The sequence below is a fragment of the Fistularia commersonii genome, chromosome 5 (assembly GCF_037954325.1).
Source record: "Fistularia commersonii isolate RoL2024-O1a breed Wild chromosome 5, RoL_Fcom_v1.0, whole genome shotgun sequence".
NCBI classification, from domain to species: Eukaryota; Metazoa; Chordata; class Actinopteri; order Syngnathiformes; family Fistulariidae; genus Fistularia; species Fistularia commersonii.
The window spans coordinates 3,098,957-3,119,817 of NC_141288.1; the positions used below are offsets into that span (position 1 = coordinate 3,098,957).

The following is a 20,861-nucleotide window of genomic DNA, read 5'->3' on the forward strand; positions in this document are numbered from 1 at the left end:
CTCATGTTTGCGTGTTTTTTGTGCGCGTGTACTTCAGATTGATGTGTGCGTGTATGTGTGTGTGTGTGAGTGTGTGTGTGTGAGAGAGAGAAAGTTTGTCGGTTTGTGCTCATGTCTGTGTATTTGTTTTGGGGGGTGTTCATTGTTTGGTGTGTGTGTGTGTGTGTGTGTGTGTGTGTGTGAGAGAGACAGTGAGAAAGTTTGTAAGTGTGTGTTCATGTATGTGTGTGTGAGAGAGACAGTGAGAAAGTTTGTAAGTGTGTGTTCATGTGTGTGTGTTTGAGAGAGCGAGAGAGAGTAAGTTTGTCGGTGTGTGGTCACGTTTGTGTTTTTTTTGTGCGTGAGTCATTGGTTTGGTGTGTGTGTGTATGTGAGACAAAGTTTGTAGGCGTGTATACACACGCACGCACACACTCGCCCTTCTCTTTCTGGATTCCCGTCACTCTCTTCTTTCAGTGTAGTTTTTCTGTCGAACCGTAACACACCCTCCTCTTCACCCACCGGATCTCCGTAAGTGTCGGTCCTTACCGGAATCCCACCCCGCACCGCCTCTTAAAGGGGTTCCCGCCGCCGAGTCCCGTCAGTCCAGCTGCAGCCATGGGTCGTGTGAGCACCGGCCTGCGGGCCACCTTCGCCGGCTTCAACCTCCTCTTCGCGGTGAGTCCAGATCGATCCGTATCGATCATCTTTTCTGTTTTATTCCCCCTGCACGTGCCCCTGTTTAATCCGGTCATGTTTCTAATGTGTGTTATTATGGGATGTTAAACCGTTGGCTCTTCATCTTCAGTCAAAGTTATCATAGGAAGTTGAAAAAAAGAACAGACAAGAAGAACAGGAATACACACACACACACTTACTGGATCGTACCAAACCCACCAGAACCCTGTCTCTCTCCTTCTCTCCCTCACTAACACTCACACACTCACACACACACACACACACACACACACACACACACACACGCACACTCGATCACACCAAACTCACTCGAACCCTGATTTTCTCTCTCACACACACACGATCATACCAAACCCACTGGAACCTTCTCTGTCTTTCCATCTCTCTCTCTCTCAAACACAGACACACACAGACACACACACACTCAATCCTGACCTCTCAGTCGGAGGCCATGGTGTGTATCATGAGTCCTGGAGAGGTCGTGCACGGCAGGGGTCCCCCAATATTCGGTACCGGCCCCGCAAAGAAAATCTTTCTCTGTACAAATAATAGTTTTTTCATTCCGCCTTCGGGATCTTATTTGAAAAACAACAAAAACCGTTTCCGCCTTGGCCTTACAGTCGTATTTAATATTATAATTGACTAATATAAAGTGTAATCATTGTATTCAGATGAAATTCCGTGAACTGACAAGAGCTTTTATGAGTCACTTCTCGTTTACTTCGTCATTAAGCGAAGAATATATATAAGTATATGTAGCCTACGTAGCCTAGACGTTAACCTACTGTCGGTGAAAAGTTACAAGTTAGCCTAGCCTAATGTTAACAATGGTGTTATTGCTATAGCTCTTTTTATTATACCATTATCTTCCAATTTAAACCTATAAACTGCTTCCTCAAGGATAATATCGACTGCTACAAAATAATCAGATTTTTCTGTTTAAACACCTAGTCTAGGTGTTTATCTTTTTATTTTCTCCTATAACTTTTTTAAAATTCCCCCCGTACGCAGCTCCGTTTGGGTCACTAACCTTCCCCATTCCCGCCATGTCCTAAATATTTTTGTTGATTTATTTTATTCATTGTTTTTTTATTTTTGTCACTCTCTTTTTATTGTTGTTTAGTTCTAGTTGTGTATTTTTCATTCTCGCTGTTCCTTGATGTTGTGCATCGTCATCCCTGATGGTGTTGTTGTTTATTTATTTGTGTATTTCTTTTGTCTTGCTATCTTCTGCCTTATATTTATATTTATAATTATATATTTTTTATTTATATTTATATTTATTTCCCTTTTTTTGACATAACTGTTGTGCTGCTCTGAAAAAGGAATTTATCCTATGGGGATCAATGTAGTTTATCTTATCTTAACTTTTATCTTACTTACACTATTGACTGCGCTGTCAATAATAAAATATGTGCATAAAATATACAAAATATGTGTATAAAAAAAAAAATCGGTGCATATTTTTTGTTTTATACAATTTTTGTACTATATGTAAAATGAATTATTTTATTTTTTCAAGTGTGGGATTTTTTATTCAGTCGACTTTTTTTGATCCATTCCGAACTGGGCAGCAGATGTGTGTGTGTGTGTGTGTGTGTTGTTTTTTTTTTTTTGTTTTTTTTTTTTCATTTTTCCAGCTTGAACATCCATGGTGACCTGGGCGTCCACACACACACACATCATTTCTTTTGATTGATCACTGAGGCCTTGACCAGAGCCAATATTGATTAGAGGTCAAGTACAAGAAAGATCAGGTTTTACTGACGTGTGTGTGTGTGTGTTGTGTTTTTTTCAGATTTTAGGTGGGATCACCATCGCCGTGGGGCAAATCCTGATCACCACACAACTACAAAGCGTAAGACCACATGCTCACACACACACACACAGACACACACACACACACACACGTGCTGCATGTAAACCCTCAGAGTAACACACACACACACACACACACCCTTCTTGCAGGACGAGGTATTGAACCTCTGGCTGATATGCACGGTGGTGGGATCCGTCATCATGGTCATTGCCATCTTGGGAGCCTACGGAGCCCTGAGGGAGAGCAGACCCGCCATGATCACTGTGAGTAACACACACACACACACACACACACACACACACACACACACACTGAGCAGCCTTGAACACATTCCTCCTCTCTTGGAGAAGTGGTGACAGGAAGTGACTCGCGTTTTTGTGTGTGGGAGAGTTTGGGGTGACATCATGGCCTCCACGTGAACATCCTCTTCATCCCCACAGTTCCTGGTGTTTATGATCATCGGATTCCTGATCATGATGTCCTTCAGCGTGGCCGCTGCCATCCTGCAACATCAGGTAACAATATCACTCAAACACCAACTGTAAGACAAAAACTGGTCTTCACGTGGTAATGGAAGTGTGTGTGTGTTCTCAGATGGAATGGGCGGTGAAGAAGAACCCCGGGGCTCATTTGTCCCTGAACAAGGCGCCGCAGAAGATCCAGGACATGATGCAGGTCACACAGCAGAAGGTGAGGAGGCGCGGCGGCAGGGAAAGACTCGGTGATTGGTAAAATTGGGGAAGAAAAAGAGAGAAAACCCTTGTTTTGACGCGTGTGTGTATGTGTGTGTGTGTGTGTGTGTAGTTCAATTGCTGTGGCCTATTCAGCTACGAGGACTGGGAAGACCAAATCCCCGACTCGTGTACATGCAACAGTACGGAACAGGAACCGGGCACCTGCCAGCAGGTCAGATACTAGATGAGTAAAAGTAAAAGTAAAAAGTACTACTGAGTACGAGTACTTTTTCAGTTGACAATAGAACCGCCTATGATTTAATAACTGTACTCTCATCCTGCTGAAGGTACTCAGCCCGTCCATGGAATCCGTCTTCACCAAGGTGAGTCCTGACGGCCCAAGTACATCGCAGTACATCGCAGTACATCGCAGTACAGTCCAGTATACTACATCACACTGCGGCACATTCATGCTATAATCCATTGCACTTCAGTATGCTGAAGTACACAGTTTACTGTAGTGCATTCCAGTACAGTGATGTACACTCCAGGACACTGTATTGGCTTCCAGTAGATTCAAGTACACCATAGTGCACTGCAGTACACTCTAGTACACTCTGGTACAGTGCAGTAAACAAGAGCACACTACAGTACACTGCATTACGCCAGGGTACACTCCTGTACACTGCAGTGTACTGAAGTACACTGCAGTCCACTGTAGGGTATACCAGTAGATTCAAGTACTCCATAGTGCACCGCAGTACCTTCTGGTACATTGCAGTACACAACAGCATATTACAGTGCACCACAGTATACTGCATGACACCAAAGTACACTCCTGTACACTGAAGTATGCTGAAGTACACGACAGTCCACTGTAGGGTATACCAGTAGATTCAAATACTCCATAGTACACCGCAGTACACGCCAGCACACTCCAGCACATTCATATTACATTCCAGTACATCGCAGTGCTCTGCAGTACATTCCAGTTCACTGTAGTACTCTATAGTGCACCACAGTACACGGCAGTCCACTCTGGTACATTGCAGTACATTCCAGTACACCATCGCAGTCCCTTGTAAGCCATTGTGGTCCTCAGTAGTAAAGCAAGGGGAACTCTTTGTGTGTCCTTCAGACCTGCGATGGTGAGGTCATCTACTTCTTCAAGCTGATGGAGAAAATCATCACTTGCATTGGCTTCTCGCTGGCCGGGTTGGCGGTAAGTTCCTCTTTGGTTCCCCCGCGTTCTGCCGGCTTCCAGAAACGTCCTCGCTAGATTCTATCCAAAGGACTTTAATTTGGTCCTAAGTCAGCGGGTGCGGGTTCTGGTTTCGGGAACACATAACATAGCCCGAGCGTCGTGGGGAGACGTTCTTCTGGGCGCGCTGAAGGTTCTCCTTGTCGTCCTGCAGCTGCTGGGTATGGTTCTGTCCTCCATCATCATCCACCAGATGAACCGCTGCAACCCCCCGCCCGCCCTGATGCCCATGCCCACCATCTTCACCACGTCCACGGTCAAGTACGAGAAACTGTGGAGCCCGCCCTCGTACTGAAGGCCTCAGAACGACCGGCGCCTACCGAGCACTGAGAAGCACCGCCCCCTCATGCTGTGGCGCTCCGCCCCTTTTCTGTGACCCCTCTGTCCCCATGCCGATTTTTTTTTGCCAATGTGTCTGCTTTTACTATTGATAATCACACTTTACAATTCAAAAGTTGATTTTATTTTTGTAATTTTACTAAAAAAAATTTGAAACCTGTTTTTTTTTGTGTTGTTACTATGGCGACCAGATAGCTAGCTCTTCCGCCCAGCCCTTTCAGAGGTTTATAAAGAGCTAAGCATCTGACCAGACGGCATTTCTGTCAACGGAATCCGTCAGGAAGGAAGTTTGATGGAGAACAAGATGATGTCGATTGTTGGGTCACAGATATTAATGTTGAAAGAGGTAAGCTAAAATCTGGTGCCTCTCGTGGCTAAGGGGAGAAGTTCGAGTCGGCGGCTGAGAGAATTCCAAACTTTAGCTTAAAAAAAAGCTTGAGACGCCAGGAATCCCTGGAATTTCCCCAGAAATCTGGAGGATTCGCCTCCGGAGAGTAACAATCTTCAAATCCCTTCCTCCTCCTCCTCCAAATTTAAATCCAACCAGTGACGGAGAGTTTAAAAAAAAGTTTTAAACATCTGGTTTTGCCTAACGATCATTTTCAACGGCCATTTTTTTGGCTGTTTCCATGACGTGCCCGGGGTGTCGTCATGAGGGGAGGAGAGGAAGTCGGCAACGGACCAAACAGGAAGTGAGAAAACAATACCGATGAATAAGGCCATAATAGAAGAATCTTGGCAGGGGGTTTATTTTTTGCCCACAAATTACACAAACCTGTAGCACACATGCAGGTTAATACTATGTGTGTAAGTGTGTGTGTGTGTGTTTCAACCTGGCGAGAACTTTCAGACGTGACAGGAATACAAAACCATGGGGGAGGGGGTTGTAATACATCTGAAGGAGCAAAAACGTTTGCGGGTTAAAAAGAAAAAAAGGAAAAGGTGAGAAAAAGAAGCTGAAAAACAGCAATATTTCACTCCTTTATTAAGAAAACAGAAACTCTGGGTTTGAAGAAGAATGAGCAAAGTTTAGGGAATGAATGGATGAGAAACTGGGTCGGGGATGAAACTGATTCGTGGTGGAACTTTAAATAAAATCCTCTCAAGTTTTTATTTTTTTTTTCTAAAATTCCTCTTTAAAAAAAATGGCTGATCATTTTGGCACCAAAGCGAGAGAGAAAGAAAAAACAAACAAACAAAAAAACTGCGTGATAATTCTCTCTTTCCGGATGTTTACGGGGGGCGGGGCGTTAGACAGAGAGGCTTTTTTAATGTTTTAAAAATAAATGCACTTCTGTTTTGAAAATTTCCAGGAACTTCGTTCTGTCCCGGAAAATTAAATGAATTTAATTAATTTAATTCATCTAAAATTAAAATGAATCGGCCCGGATTAAATCTGGTTCGCGCCCCAGACATGGAACAGCCTTGCAACTGGAGGATGAGGAGGAGGAGAAAAAAAAGAAGGAGGATAAGGAGGAAGAAGAGGAGGATAAAGGAGAGAAGGAGGAAGAAGAGGAAAAAGAGGAGGCCTCCATGAAGATGAATGATTACAGGTGTTGTTGCTTGCGTGTGCTGGATCTGATCGATGGTTGATGCATCGATCCCTACTGGTCAATGACAGGTGTGTTGCGGGTTGGATCCGCTATCCGGTTACCTGTGAACGGCAGCAGGATCCAGATCAGCGCCCAGGGCAGGAACATGGTGGAGGATCTTCTCCCTCCTCGGTGTTCAGGCGGATTCCTCCGCAGGATCGCTCCGGTGCGCCGGTGGGAAGCGGCCGCTCATCGGTCCGTCCGCTCCCGCGCTGCGGCACCGCGGCTTCCCCGGGCCCGCGGTGTCCTTCGGCGGCCGGAGGAACGACGGAGAGCCGGAGGGGCTGCAGGAGGAGCGGAGAAGCGGACTGTCCCCCCCCTGCAACACCCCCTTGTCCGTGGATCGGGGAGTGGGAGTGGGGGTTGCAGGTGACGAGAAGGAAGGGGAGGAGCTGTCAATCAAAAGGCGGCTGTCGAATCCGCTTCCTCCTTTTCTGTCCGCACTTCCTGCATCTATTCATCACGTCACTCAACTCCTACATCGTTTAAAAAAAATTAAAAAAATCAAATTAAACGTAAGAAATGATAACAAAAAAAACCCACTTTTTTGAAATTTCTATTACTATTTTTCAATTCCATTCCTACACATTTTTTTTCTATTTTTTGTTTTCTATTCGGTATCGTTCCTGAGCGATCGTAAAAATATAAATATTCTATCCTGATTCGCTCGTCCAAGTTTCATAAAACACACCGAAGAATTATAATAATAATGAAAAAAATATTTATACACGCCTTGAGGTGCTGCACGTGCGTGTCCGCATCCCACGTCACGTGACTTCTCCGGCTCTACTGGCCCAACAGCGACATCTAGTGGTCAACATTTAGAACTGCACCCAGGTATACACCGCCCGGAAGTTTAAATCTGTGTGTGTGTGTTTTCGTCTGTTTGTTTGTGTGTCTTTTTGTGTAAATGTGCAAAAGAGAGGGAAGGTTTGTCAGTGTGTGCTCATGTTTGTGTGTTTTGTGTGTATGTTCATCGGTTTGGTATTTGTGTGTGTGAATGAGAGAGAGAAACTTTGTCAGCGTGTGCTCATGTTTGTGTTTATTTGTCTGTGAGTTCGTCTGTTTAGTGTGTGTGTGTGTGTGTGTGTATGAGAGAAAGTTTGTCGGTGTGTGCTCATGTTTGCGTGTTTTTTGTGCGCGTGTACTTCAGATTGATGTGTGCGTGTATGTGTGTGTGTGAGTGTGTGTGTGTGAGAGAGAGAAAGTTTGTCGGTTTGTGCTCATGTCTGTGTATTTGTTTTGAGGGGTGTTCATTGTTTGGTGTGTGTGTGTGTGTGTGTGTGTGTGAGAGAGACAGTGAGAAAGTTTGTAAGTGTGTGTTCATGTGTGTGTGTTTGAGAGAGCGAGAGAGAGTAAGTTTGTCGGTGTGTGCTCATGTTCGTGTGTTTTTTGTGCGTGAGTTAATTGGTTTGGTGTGTGTGTGTATGTGAGACAAAGTTTGTCGGTGTGTATACACACACACACAGTCACCCTTCCCTTTCTGGAATCCCGTCACTCTTCTTTTAGGGGAATTTTTCCGTCGTACCGTAACACACCCTCCTCTTCATCCACCGGATCTCCATAAGTGTCGGTCCTTACCGGAATCACCGCCCCGCACCGCCCCGCACCGCCCCGCACCGCCCCGCACCACCCCGCACCGCCCCGCACCGCCCCGCACCGCCTCCTGACAGCGGGTTCCCGCCGCCGCGTCGCGTCAGTCCAGCTGCAGCCATGGGTCGTGTGAGCACCGGCCTGCGGGCCACCTTCGCCGGCTTCAACCTCCTCTTCGCGGTGAGTCCAGATCGATCGATCGATCGATCCGTATCGATCATCTTTTCTGTTTTATTCCCCCTGCGCGCCCCTTGTTAAATCCGGTCATGTTTCTAATGTGTGTTATTATGGGATGTTAAACCGTTGGCTCTTCATCTTCCTGTCAGTCAAAGTTAAAAAGAGGAAGTTGAAAAAAAGAACAGACAAGAAGAACAGGAATACACACCCACCACACACACACACACACACACACACACACACACACACACACACACACACACACACACACACACACACACACACTTACTGGATCGTACCAAACCCGCCAGAACCCTGCCTCTTTCCTTCTCCCCCTCCCTTCCCCTCTCCCTCACTAACACTCTCTCACACACACAAACACACACACACTAGATCACACTAAACCCACTAGAACCCTGATTTTCTCTCTCACACACACACGATCATACCAAACCCACTAGAACCTTCTCACTCTTTCCCTCTCTCTCTCTCTCACACACAGACACACACAGACACACACACACTCAATCCTGACCTCTCAGTCGGAGGCCATGGTGTGTATCATGAGTCCTGGAGAGGTCGTGCACGGCAGGGGTCCCCCAATATTCGGTACCGGCCCCGCAAAGAAAATCTTTCTCTGTACAAATAATAGTTTTTTCATTCCGCCTTCGGGATCTTATTTGAAAAACAACAAAAACCGTTTCCGCCTTGGCCTTACAGTCGTATTTAATATTATAATTGACTAATATAAAGTGTAATCATTGTATTCAGATGAAATTCCGTGAACTGACAAGAGCTTTTATGAGTCACTTCTCGTTTACTTCGTCATTAAGCGAAGAATATATATAAGTATATGTAGCCTACGTAGCCTAGACGTTAACCTACTGTCGGTGAAAAGTTACAAGTTAGCCTAGCGTAATGTTAACAATGGTGTTATTGCTATAGATCTTTTTATTATACCATTATCTTCCAATTTAAACCTATAAACTGCTTCCTCAAGGATAATATCGACTGCTACAAAATAATCAGATTTTTCTGTTTAAACACCTAGTCTAGGTGTTTATCTTTTTATTTTCTCCTATAACTTTTTTAAAATTCCCCCCGTACGCCGCTCCATTTGGGTCACTAACCTTCCCCATTCCCGCCATGTCCTCAATATTTTTGTTGATTTATTTTATTCATTGTTTTTTTTTATTTTTGCCACTCTCTTTTTATTGTTGTTTAGTTCTAGTTGTGTATTTTTCATTCTCGCTGTTCCTTGATGTTGCGCATCGTCATCCCTGATGGTGTTGTTGTTTATTTATTTGTGTATTTCTTTTGTCTTGCTATCTTCTGCCTTATATTTATATTTATATTTATAATTATATATTTTTTATTTATATTTATATTTATTTCCCTTTTTTTGACATAACTGTTGTGCTGCTCTGAAAAAGGAATTTATCCTATGGGGATCAATGTAGTTTATCTTATCTTAACTTTTATCTTACTTACACTATTGACTGCGCTGTCAATAATAAAATATGTGCATAGAATATGCAAAATATGTGTATAGAATATAAAATATGCACCGAGTCCACGGTGCATATTTTTTGTTTTATACATTTTTTTGTACTATATGTAAAATAAATTCTTTTATTTTTTCGAGTGTGGGATTTTTTTATTCAGTCGACTTTTTTTGATCCATTCCGAACTGGGCAGCGGATGTGTGTGTGTGTGTTTTTTATTTTTTTATTTTTTTATTTTTCTAGCTCAAACATACATGGTGACCTGGGCGTCCACACACACACACACACATCATTTCTTTTGATTGATCACTGATTGATCATTGATTAGAGGTCAAGTACAAGAAAGATCAGGTTTTACTGACGTGTGTGTGTGTGTGTGTGTGTGTGTGTGTGTTGTGTTTTTTTCAGATTTTAGGTGGGATCATCATCACCGTGGGGCAAATCCTGATCACCACACAACCACAAAGCGTAAGACCACATGCTCACACACAGACACACATACACACACACACACACACACACGTGCTGCATGTAAACCCTCGGAGTAACACACACACACACACACCCTTCTTGCAGGACAAGGTATGGAACGCCTGGCTGACGTCCACGGTGGTGGGATCCGTCATCATGGTCATTGCCATCTTGGGAGCCTACGGAGCCCTGAGGGAGAGCAGACCCGCCATGATCACTGTGAGTAACACACACACACACACACACACACTAAGCAGCCTTTAACACATTCCTCCTCTCTTGGAGAAGTGGTGACAGGAAGTGACTCGTGTTTTTGTGTGTGGGAGAGTTTGGGGTGACATCATGGCCTCCACGTGAACATCCTCTTCATCCCCACAGTTCCTGGTGTTTATGATCATCGGATTCCTGATCATGATGCGCATCAGCGTGCCCGCTGCCGTCCTGCAACCTCAGGTAACAATATCACTCAAACACCAACTGTAAGACAAAAACTGGTCTTCACGTGGTAATGGAAGTGTGTGTGTGTTCTCAGATGGAATGGGCGGTGGAGCAGAACCTCAGGGCTCAGATGCCCCTGAACAAGGCGCCGCAGAAGATCCAGGACATGATGCAGGTCACACAGCAGAAGGTGAGGAGGCGCGGCGGCAGGGAAAGACTCGGTGATTGGTAAAATTGGGGAAGAAAAAGAGAGAAAACCCTTGTTTTGACGCGTGTGTGTGTGTGTGTGTGTGTATGTGTGTGTGTAGTTCAATTGCTGTGGCCTATTCAGCTACAAGGACTGGGAAGACCAAATCCCCGACTCGTGTACATGCAACAGTAAGGAACAGGAACCGGGCACCTGCCAGCTGGTGAGATACTAGATGAGTAAAAGTAAAAGTAAAAAGTACTACTGAGTACGAGTACTTTTTCAGTTGACAATAGAACCGCCTATGAGTTAATAACCGTACTCTCATCCTGCTGAAGGTACTCAGCCCGTCCGTGGAATCCGTCTTCACCAAGGTGAGTCCTGACGGCCCAAGTACATCGCAGTACATCGCAGTACATCGCAGTACATCGCAGTACAGTCCAGTATACTACATCACACTGCGGCACATTCATGCTATAATCCAGCGCACTTCAGTATGCTGAAGTACACAGTTTACTGTAGTGCATTCCAGTACACTGATGTACACTCCAGGACACTGTATTGGCTTCCAGTAGATTCAAGTACTCCATAGTGCACTGCAGTACACTCTAGTGCACTCAGGTGCATTGCAGTAAACAAGAGCACACTACAGTACATTGCATTACGCCAAGGTACACTCCTGTACACTGCAGTGTACTGAAGTACACTACAGTCCACTGTAGGGTATACCAGTAGATTCAAGTACTCCATAGTGCACCGCAGTACCTTCTGGTACATTGCAGTACACAACAGCATATTACAGTGCACCACAGTATACTGCATTACACCAAAGTACACTCCTGTACACTGAAGTATGCTGAAGTACACGACAGTCCACTGTAGGGTATACCAGTAGATTCAAATACTCCATAGTACACCGCAGTACACGCCAGCACACTCCAGCACATTCATATTACATTCCAGTACATCGCAGTGCTCTGCAGTACATTCCAGTTCACTGTAGTACTCTATAGTGCACTACAGTACACGGCAGTCCACTCTGGTACATTGCAGTACATTCCAGTACACCATCGCAGTCCCTTGTAAGCCATTGTGGTCCTCAGTAGTAAAGCAAGGGGAACTCTTTGTGTGTCCTTCAGACCTGCTATGGTGAGGTCATCTCCTTCTTCAGGCTGATGGAGGAAATCGTCATCGGTATTGGCTTCTCACTGGCCGGGTTGGCGGTAAGTTCCTCTTTGGTTCCGCGTTCTGCCGGCTTCCAGAAACATCCTCGCTAGATTCCATCCAAAGGACTTTAATTTGGTCCTAAGTCAGCGGGTGCGGGTTCTGGTTTCCGGAACACATAACATAGCCCGAGCGTCGTGGGGAGACGTTCTTCCGGGCGCGCTGAAGGTTCTCCTTGTCGTCCTGCAGCTGCTGGGTATGGTTCTGTCCTCCATCATCATCCACCAGATGAACCGCTGCAACCCCCCGCCCGCCCTGATGTCCGTGCCCACCATCTTCACCATGTCCCCGGCCAAGTACGAGAAACTGGGGAACCCGCCCCCCTACTGAAGGCCTCAGAACGACCGGCGCCTACCGAGCACCGAGAAGCTCCGCCCCCTCATGCTGTGGCGCTCCGCCCCTTTTCTGTGACCCCTCTGTCCCCATGGCGATTTTTTTTTGCCAATGTGTCTGCTTTTACTATTGATAATCACACTTTAAAACTCAAAAGTTGATTTTTTTGGTCATTTTACAAAAAAAAAATTGACGTGCTGGTGAATAAAAGTGTATTTTCCAGTTAGTTCTTGTCTCATTAACCTCCACCGCCCTGTATGACTCCAGCTTCAGTGGAATCGAAACCTTCTGGTATTTTTGTGTTGTTACTATGGCGACCAGATAGCTAGCTCTTCCGCCCAGCCCTTTCAGAGGTTTATCAAGAGCGAAGCATCTGACCAGACGGCATTTCTGTCAACGGAATCAGTCAGGAAGGAAGTTTGATGGAGAACAAGATGATGTCGATTGTTGGGTCACAGATATTAATGTTGAAAGAGGTAAGCTAATATCTGGTGCCTCTCCTGGCTAAGGGGAGAAGTTCGAGTCGGCGGCTGCGAGAATTCCAAACTTTAGCTTAAAAAAAAGCTTGAGCTTGAGACGCCAGGAATCCCTGGAATTTCCCCAGAAATCTGGAGGATTCGCCTCCGGAGAGTAACAATCTTCAAATCCCTTCCTCCTCCTCCTCCAAATTTAAATCCAACCAGTGACGGAGAGTTTAAAAAAAAGTTTTAAACATCTGGTTTTGCCTAACGATCATTTTCAACAGCCATTTTTTTGGCTGTTTCCATGACGTGCCCGAGATGTCGCCATGAGGGGAGGAGAGGAAGTCGGCAACGGACCAAACAGGAAGTGAGAAAACAATACCGATGAATAAGGCCATAATAGAAGAATCTTGGCAGGGGGTTTATTTTTTGCCCACAAATTACACAAACCTGTAGCACACATGCAGGTTAATACTATGTGTGTAAGTGTGTGTGTGTGTGTGTTTCAACCTGGCGAGAACTTTCAGACGTGACAGGAATACAAAACCATGGGGGAGGGGGTTGTAAAACATCTGAAGGAGCAAAAATGTTTGCGGGTTAAAAAGAAAAAAAGGAAAAGGTGAGAAAAAGAAGCTGAAAAACAGCAATATTTCACTCCTTTATTAAGAAAACAGAAACTCTGGGTTTGAAGAAGAATGAGCAAAGTTTAGGGAATGAATGGATGAGAAACTGGGTCGGGGATGAAACTGATTCGTGTTGGAACTTTAAATAAAATCCTCTCAAGTTTTATTTTTTTTTTCTAAATTTCCTCTTTTAAAAAATGGCTGAACATTTTGGCACCAAAGCGAGAGAGAGAGAAAAAAACAAAAAACAAAAAAACCTGCGTGATAATTCTCTCTTTCCGGATGTTTACGGGCGGCGGGGCGTTAGAAAGAGAGGCAGAAACCAGGCCGGGCGCTCGCAGCGTCAACGGGGAAGAGCTGGAGGCTTTATTGAGTTACACAAGCGAGCGGGGGGAGGGAGGGGGGAGGAGGCGGGACAGGAAGTGATGTCAACACTCCCGGTGACCCCGGTGGTCGCCGTGACAATGTGGCGTCCATCCAGCAGGCGGAGCTGCTGCACCTCCGGAGGGTTTAGATGATGTATGCCACACGATGAATGGAGGTTTGCACGTGTGTTGGTGCGCGTGTTACCGATGAGTTGTTGTAAGAAATACGCCGAGTCGTTATGTCAGGAAGTGAAAGTCATCAAAGTGCTAAAAATGTGTCACTTCCTGTCTTTGACAATAAAGGTCTAATTAAATACAATTATGAACAGAAACACTCATCAGGAGGTCAGAGTGTATGTATGTATGTGTCTATGTGTGTGTGTGTGTGTGTGTGTGTGTGTGTGTGTGAAAGCGTTAGCCAGAAGAGCAGCAGCCCCCTGCGGGTGTGTTTTGTGGCTCGTCGTCCACAATCTGGACGCCCCGCCTCCCTGATGCTGATTGGCTCGCCCCGTTTCCTTTCATCCTCTCCTCGGCCTGAGCCGTTTCCATCATCCCTGCGGACACAGCAGCCAATCAGAAGTCGGCGTGACAGGTGGATGGGTGTGTACGTTTATGTGTGTGTGTGTGTGTGTGTGTGGGGCGTGACTTAACTTGGACAAGCCAGCTGTCAATCATTCACGTTCTATTTTTTGCCGTTGCTTGTGTTTTTTCAAATCACACTTACGTAGGTGTAAATTTGAAAAAGACAACATTCAAAAATAGACTTTTTTCCACCTCGTGAAGGATTAGATCATGTAGGCGATCTGCCGTCATGAGCGATTGCACAATCATCCATAGGACATTCTATATGCATTTAGTCGTGACAAGCCGCGTGTTTATATAAACGCTTGTCCAGATCTGCGTTGCGTGTGTGATTGATCGCATTGCTGATCGCGTTGCTACATGGCGACTACAGCAGGTAAACCTAGTGTTCTAGCAGGGGGGTTTTGGCTGTAATTTCTCGAACAGTGTGTGAGGTGTCATTTCCAATCCTTTCCGAACTCAGGCAAAATAGTGGGGAAAAAAATGTGTTTGTAATATGTAACATAACATCGCTTTTGTTGAAAAGGCTGCATATTTGATTATAAGTTCTTCAATGTGACCAATATTATAAGAACTACTATTAAATAGAAGCTATTTTGATAAGAAATATTTTCAAATTTGTTCAAAATGTGATCAGAATTATTTAAAACCCCGTTCCAAATGGGAAATTAATAATTTCAAAAGCTGTTCAAAATTATTTAAAAATCTGTTCCAAATGTGATACAAAATATTTAGAAGTTGATTTTTCCGTTACGTAATTGTTCATTTGCACAAACATTGTGCAATGTGATACACGATTTGTTAGAAATTGTTAATGGCTTGTGAAAATGGGATATGTGATTTTCCAGGAGCACTGCAGAAGCGATCACTTGTAAATGGAAATAACGGCTGAGGTTTATAGAAATAAAGTGTTGCATATTGATATTCATCTGTTTCTTGCCTTGTTAAATCATCATTGACATTTAATGTAAGAATTGACAAGATTGGTGTCATTAAGTAGATGAATATCATGAGTTATTAATAATAACATATAATTAAAGGTAAATTCAACAATATTATTATAGAAGTGGGGCTTTTTTCGGATTAATCCCCAGTCCCCCGAAAAAAGGTTGTTGACACCCGATGAATATTCAATGAAGCCTCTGACTGCGCTCTTACTTTTACACAGGTCCAGGAAAAGCTCCTCGATTCCTTTGTTCAGCTTTGCTGACGTGTGATAGTGTTTGGCGCCGACCGACTCTGCGTAGCTGCATGACACACACACACACGTGAGAACCACAGTTTGTAAGGCCCTTGGCGTCTGCGCGTCGTCTCCTCACCTCTCGGCCTCGTCCACAGAGACGTTCCTGTCCTTGTCCAGGTCTATTTTGTTACCTGGGGGAGACACAAAGCAGGAAGTGCATCAGCCAATCACAATGTTCATACAATCCGCAGGGAACGCGCTGGCTCTACTGTTGCCATGACAACTGTAGACAGCCAGCAGAGGGAGATACCGTTTTGTTTTGTTTGTTATTTTTTTTGTTGCCTCAAGTCAAAACGTGGCCACGAAACTACAAGCACAGATTTTTTCCACGTGCTCTCTGGCGCCCCCTGCAGGCCTAAGATATACATGCAGTTTCAGCACCAGGTAGACCTGGACTACCTGCTTGTTTACTAGTTTAGTACGAGCTAGAGGTGGTAAATCTGACACTGTGGCTGGACTGGTTTTTAAACAGCCAACCGCAGAAAACCTACCCTCTCACACAAACACACACACACACAGTAATGACTCCAGTATTGGCAGGAAAAACAAAATGACGGCATCATGTGATTTCAAGAGTCAAACATCAAATATGGGGATGCCAGTCTGAAAACAATCTCATGATCTCTTTAACGATCCAGTTAAAACCCCAGCATGCCAATCAGAGCTGCCGCCGTGACAACAACAACAAGGAGGGTAGCCGGTCCGACCAGAGCTTTGACTGAAGTCACAAAAAACCAGAAACTACATCCTGGGCATTCCTCAGATGCCTCCTTCCCTCCGTTTCTTCTGTTATCCCCTCCTTCCCTACCTCCCTCTGTTTGTCTCTCCTCCTTGGTTTCCCCCAAGTCTTCCTACTAACGCTGACCTCATTCCCTCCTCCAGATCTCGTCCTTATTTCACCTTTTGTCCTCCTTCCCTCCAGGACTTCCCTCTGTCCTCCTCTGCTACCTTCTTCCCATCTCAAGTCCAGCCCGGTTGAAGACGTCTTTGTGTTCCCCGCGTACCTGCCGTTATATTATAATCCTGTCGTCTTGGGAATGCATGGTATTTTTCTTTTCATTCACAAAGACACTGGACTTTGTTCTGCGGCGGGACTCAAACCTGCCCACTTCCCTTCGGATTCCACCCAAAAACGGCCAAAACTTCAGAATAATCCGGACTACGGGACTTACCTACTATACATAAACAGATCTCATTGCCCAACATCTTCCTCAACTCCTTCACCCAGTTCTTCACCTGCAATAGGAATACAGGGTCGGTCGGACGTTCCACGCCCAGTTAGGGGGAGAAGGAAGGAAGGAAGGAAGGAAGGAAGGAAAGAGACAAGAATGAAAGGAAAGAGGAGATATGAAGTGCTACAATGTGGAGGAGGTCCAAAGTTTTGAATGAAGTGAAAATCTGAAAATGGAGGAGACCTTCTGGAAGGAGTCCTCGTCCGTGACATCGTACACTAGAATGGCCCCATTGGAGTCTCTGTAGTAGATCGGACCTAACGCATGGAAGCGCTCCTGTCCTGCTGTGTCCTACACGCACACACACACACACAATGGAAATTTCATTACAAGATGGTTTTCTGCAAAACATCATCTCTGAAAAATCATATGACACAAGGACATAGACCGTACACACACACACACACGCACGCGCACGCACGCACGCGCGCACGGTCAGACGGACTCACCCAGATGGCCAAGTTGACTCGCTTCCCTGTGATGTTGAGCTTCTTTGTGAGAAAAGACGCCTGCGGATAGAGAATAATGGTCACTCCCAGTGATGTGAAGGATATCAATAAAGTTTAAGGTGCCGGCGGTTGTCTTAGCAACTCGAAATCAGAGACACTGTTAATCTATCCTGTGTGAGCCTGATCTTTGACCCCGGTCCGTGGACCGACACACTTGAGTGGGGACGAGTCTCCGTGCACGTCTGATGTGTTGCAACCGCACGGCGGCCTGAAGCCACAGGGCAAAGATCGTGTGACTGGATTCCATGGCTGACTGACAGGGGATTCAAGCTCCAATATCAACAACAAGGTGAGGCAAGGGACGGGGGGGGGGGGGGTCAGCTGACAGCATGACCTTTGACCCCCCGAAAGCGACGCTATCAATCTGATGCCGGTGACGAGTTTCCCCTTTAATCGGGAACAGTCCGCCCCATCAAACAAGTAAACAAACAAGTCAAATAAATCTCCTGTTAATCCCTGCATGGTGTTTATGCCTGACCGGACGCCGGTCTCCATGGAGACGCATCACATGACACCCCAAACGCTTTACAGCACGGAGCTCGTGCTCGCAGGCGGCCGGACGCCCCCCTTCCCGTGACATCAGAGTGACATCATTCTGTGATCCTCACATTTTTTCGCGGGGTTGAAATCGGCCCCTTAAATCGGGCCCCGTGACGCAGGGCTGCGGGTCATGTGACCGCCCCGAGCTAAGACCTGAAGGGGCTGATCCACACACACATATATATATACACACACTGCAGGACTAGTAAGATATTGTATTCATTTGGTTGTGAGGCAGTGACAGTCGGGGGCAACAATGGTTTCACAACTGTCAGAGCTGGAAATGACAGTCAGACAACCATCAAAACAACAACAACATGGACATCACAAGTTCACTGACAAATTGAAAGATGATGATCTGTGGCCAGTGGAGGAGAGACGGAGGGGAGGGAGGAAGATGAAGGGGGGAGAGAGAGAGAGAGAGAGAGAGAGATGGGAATGGGGGTGGTTGAGTGATATTGAATCTGAACAAGAGAGCATCTCCTCACTTAAAAGTTCCCGGGGTTTGTGTGCATTGATCCACGTGTGCTAGCGGACAAAACCAAAGCCTGGCTTCCTTTGGGTTCCTGTTTCTGAAGCAAATGCCGCACCAACAGGCAACGCCGTCCACCAACGTCAATAAAGCTCTGCTGGGCATAACAACAATGACAACAACTCAGCCCAGGACGAACCAAACCTCTCGCCCAGCGACAGCTGGGATCGGCTCCAGCATCCCAGCGACCATGAGATCAGGATAAGCCGTATAGATAATGAATGAATGATTTGAGAGCGAGACAGCGAGAGATGAGCCCCTCCTGATACTCAGGCGATTCCCTGATTATTCAAGGAACTTTCTCCCTCATCGATCATTCACTTCCTTTCATCTGAGTGTGACTGACTCAAATGTTCTGGGTTTTATGAAATACTTTGGCCAGAGATAATTCAAATGTGGGAGGAAAGTCCTTTGGATCCCTGATTTTTCTGCTTCTCGAAGGCGACTCGCTGACAGTCATCCCACTGCTTACTTCTCAACAACTGGAACAAAATGCATTTATCTTTGAAGGATATTCAGAATTAAAAAAAACAAAACAAAAAAACAGTGTATAAGGAAACGATTCTCATTCAGCATGGTTCGTTTACCTTGTGACAATAAAATCATTTCTTCAGTAGTCACTTACTGAGAGCCATTTACCAGGTAATAGCAATAAATCTGCTGTAAATCATTTATCAACAATCAACCACCCTGATTACCAACAAGAGACAGTGGGGGGAAAAAAACATCACCAGGAATTTAACCCGAGACAGTGATTATTAACCAGTTCACTTCCAGATCCACTGTTCATGAACGGAGGGAACTATTTTATTGCAAGGATTCAAATGATCTGCAAACAGATTTCCCCTGGACCAAAAGCTATTCCAGGTATTGTTTTTGCAAAAATAAATAAAAGCAGTTATCAAAACTGAAGTAACAACCTGAGGACTGAAGTAAATTCTTAAATATATTACTTTAAGCTATTTTAAGTACTCTGTGTTGTGTTTAAATGATAACAATGAAATTAAATATAACTGAATGCAATTTAATTTAAATAATTACCATACTTTATGTTCAGTCTTGGGCTGAAAATGCAATTTCATTTGAGGAGGAATCAATTTCTAAACATAAACATACACACATAAATGTATGCATACATTAATATATACATATGCATATATGCCAGTTAGTTGAATGATAGATTTATATACTCCGTTGTCTATTTTTATCCTTGTTGTTGTAGTGACTCCATCTGCATCCTGTTTATTTTTATCACTTGTTGTCACTGTTTCTGTTCTTATCATTGTTGTTGTCATTTTGGCTGTCTTCTCACCCTTGCTGTTTTCTCTTTTTATCTCCATTCTGTTATCTTTTTTTATCATTATTGTTGTTCATTTTGCTGCTTATTTTTGACGGATGTCTTTTTCTATCTTTTAGTTGTCTCTTTTAAATTCATATCATATTCACTGATATTGTCATTGTTGCGCTGCTGTGACAAAATAATTTCCCATATGGGGATCAATAAAGTATACTTTGTCTTAAATACACACACATATATATATATTTATGTGGTAGAAACAGGTTTTGCAGCGTTTCGATACAAGATGTGATGGAGAGCCATTTAGAAGAGGTAATGGGGGTTATAGATGTTTTTTTAAGCTCTCCATCAGCCGGGACCGCTTCGCCTGTTTACGACAGGGCCCGCTGGTTTGCGAGATCTCGGTTTCGATGGTAACTCGTCGGGCGGATTGCAGCAGAGGTGAGTGTTTTCCTCACCGGAGGATTTCAACAGGCATCTGCCTTCTTGCGTAAGCGCCCCCGGGATCAAGCCGGCGGGACAGGCGGCTCCGGGACGTGCGGTGACCCAAAACAAGCCTCCACCGCCGAATGACAGCTCAAAAACACCCCGCCGCCAGCACCACCCATCCCACCAGCGGCTTCCCCTCTCAATATTGTCCTGACATAACCGGTACCCTTACCTGTAGCGTTGTGATGTGTTTGTCGTTGAATTTGTTCTCGCAGTAGCGGAGCACCAGAGACGTCTTGCCCACACAGCCTTCCCCCAGCAGCACCACCTTGAACGAGTAGGTCTTGTTGCCACCGGTCGCCGCGGCCGCCATGGCTGGTCCCTGCTGCTTCTGGGCTCGGGGTTCCTTCTCTCGGCCGGAGTTGGGTTCAAACTCCGGGTAAACCTCCTGCTGTGTCACCCAGACGAACGAAAACAAAACAAACAAACAAAAAAAAGGTGGCGTCGAGCTAGCGGTGCTAATGCTAACCCCCCCTCAGTCCTGCGTAGCTCACATCAGCTTCCGACTATAAAAAAAAAATAGATAAAAATACAACGGGAGCCGGACGTCGACACTTTGGGGGAGTTCTGGTTTCTTCAGCTTCCGCGGGTCGGTGAGGCGGAAGTGAGTTGGTAAAAGCAGCTAGTCCCCCCCGCTAACTGATGCGATGTCTGATTTCCAACCAACTAATGGCGTCTCTTTGAGCTAGTTATAGTT

At 45.2% G+C, this 20,861-nt stretch overlaps 3 protein-coding genes and 1 long non-coding RNA gene across 4 annotated transcripts; 2 read left to right on the plus strand and 2 right to left on the minus strand.

The window, feature by feature from the left end:
* Positions 1–463: 463 nt before the first annotated feature.
* LOC147233847 (tetraspanin-8-like) lies at positions 464–5,351 on the plus strand. The gene is made up of 9 exons (XM_086146445.1): positions 464–657; positions 2,477–2,536; positions 2,647–2,760; positions 2,938–3,012; positions 3,092–3,187; positions 3,302–3,403; positions 3,519–3,554; positions 4,310–4,393; positions 4,587–5,351. The coding sequence occupies exons 1-9, from the start codon at positions 598–600 to the stop codon at positions 4,725–4,727; spliced, it is 768 nt and encodes a 255-aa protein (XP_086002571.1). The 5' UTR covers positions 464–597; the 3' UTR covers positions 4,728–5,351.
* Positions 2,279–6,696, minus strand: LOC147233848 (uncharacterized). Its single transcript, XR_015106137.1, has 2 exons — positions 6,426–6,696; positions 2,279–3,000 (listed from the first exon to the last, which is right to left on the minus strand). It is a non-coding gene; the product is annotated as an uncharacterized LOC147233848 (long non-coding RNA).
* Positions 6,697–8,022: 1,326 nt separating this feature from the next.
* Positions 8,023–12,517, plus strand: LOC147233849 (tetraspanin-8-like). Its single transcript, XM_086146447.1, has 9 exons — positions 8,023–8,136; positions 10,047–10,106; positions 10,215–10,328; positions 10,488–10,562; positions 10,642–10,737; positions 10,856–10,957; positions 11,073–11,108; positions 11,874–11,957; positions 12,148–12,517. Exons 1-9 carry the CDS (start codon positions 8,077–8,079, stop codon positions 12,286–12,288), a joined length of 768 nt encoding a protein of 255 aa, XP_086002573.1. The 5' UTR covers positions 8,023–8,076; the 3' UTR covers positions 12,289–12,517.
* Positions 12,518–13,151: 634 nt separating this feature from the next.
* Positions 13,152–20,861, minus strand: rab21 (RAB21, member RAS oncogene family). Its single transcript, XM_086146446.1, has 7 exons — positions 20,337–20,861; positions 17,247–17,306; positions 16,981–17,088; positions 16,738–16,801; positions 15,642–15,696; positions 15,481–15,569; positions 13,152–14,294 (listed from the first exon to the last, which is right to left on the minus strand). The coding sequence occupies exons 1-7, from the start codon at positions 20,475–20,477 to the stop codon at positions 14,155–14,157; spliced, it is 657 nt and encodes a 218-aa protein (XP_086002572.1). The 5' UTR covers positions 20,478–20,861; the 3' UTR covers positions 13,152–14,154.

Excerpts from the sequence above, each read along its gene's own strand:
- LOC147233847 (XM_086146445.1), top strand. The coding sequence starts at position 598 with ATGGGTCGTGTGAGCACCGGCCTGCGGGCCACCTTCGCCGGCTTCAAC. Across the intron at positions 3,555-4,309 it reads TGGAATCCGTCTTCACCAAG|ACCTGCGATGGTGAGGTCAT; the intron begins GTGAGTCCTGAC and ends TGTGTCCTTCAG. Across the intron at positions 4,394-4,586 it reads TCTCGCTGGCCGGGTTGGCG|CTGCTGGGTATGGTTCTGTC; the intron begins GTAAGTTCCTCT and ends GTCGTCCTGCAG.
- LOC147233849 (XM_086146447.1), top strand. The coding sequence starts at position 8,077 with ATGGGTCGTGTGAGCACCGGCCTGCGGGCCACCTTCGCCGGCTTCAAC. Across the intron at positions 10,329-10,487 it reads GCAGACCCGCCATGATCACT|TTCCTGGTGTTTATGATCAT; the intron begins GTGAGTAACACA and ends TCATCCCCACAG. Across the intron at positions 10,563-10,641 it reads CTGCCGTCCTGCAACCTCAG|ATGGAATGGGCGGTGGAGCA; the intron begins GTAACAATATCA and ends GTGTGTTCTCAG.
- rab21 (XM_086146446.1), bottom strand. The coding sequence starts at position 20,477 with ATGGCGGCCGCGGCGACCGGTGGCAACAAGACCTACTCGTTCAAGGTG. Across the intron at positions 17,307-20,336 it reads AACACATCACAACGCTACAG|GCGTCTTTTCTCACAAAGAA; the intron begins GTAAGGGTACCG and ends CTCTATCCGCAG. Across the intron at positions 16,802-16,980 it reads ACGAGGACTCCTTCCAGAAG|GTGAAGAACTGGGTGAAGGA; the intron begins GTCTCCTCCATT and ends TTCCTATTGCAG.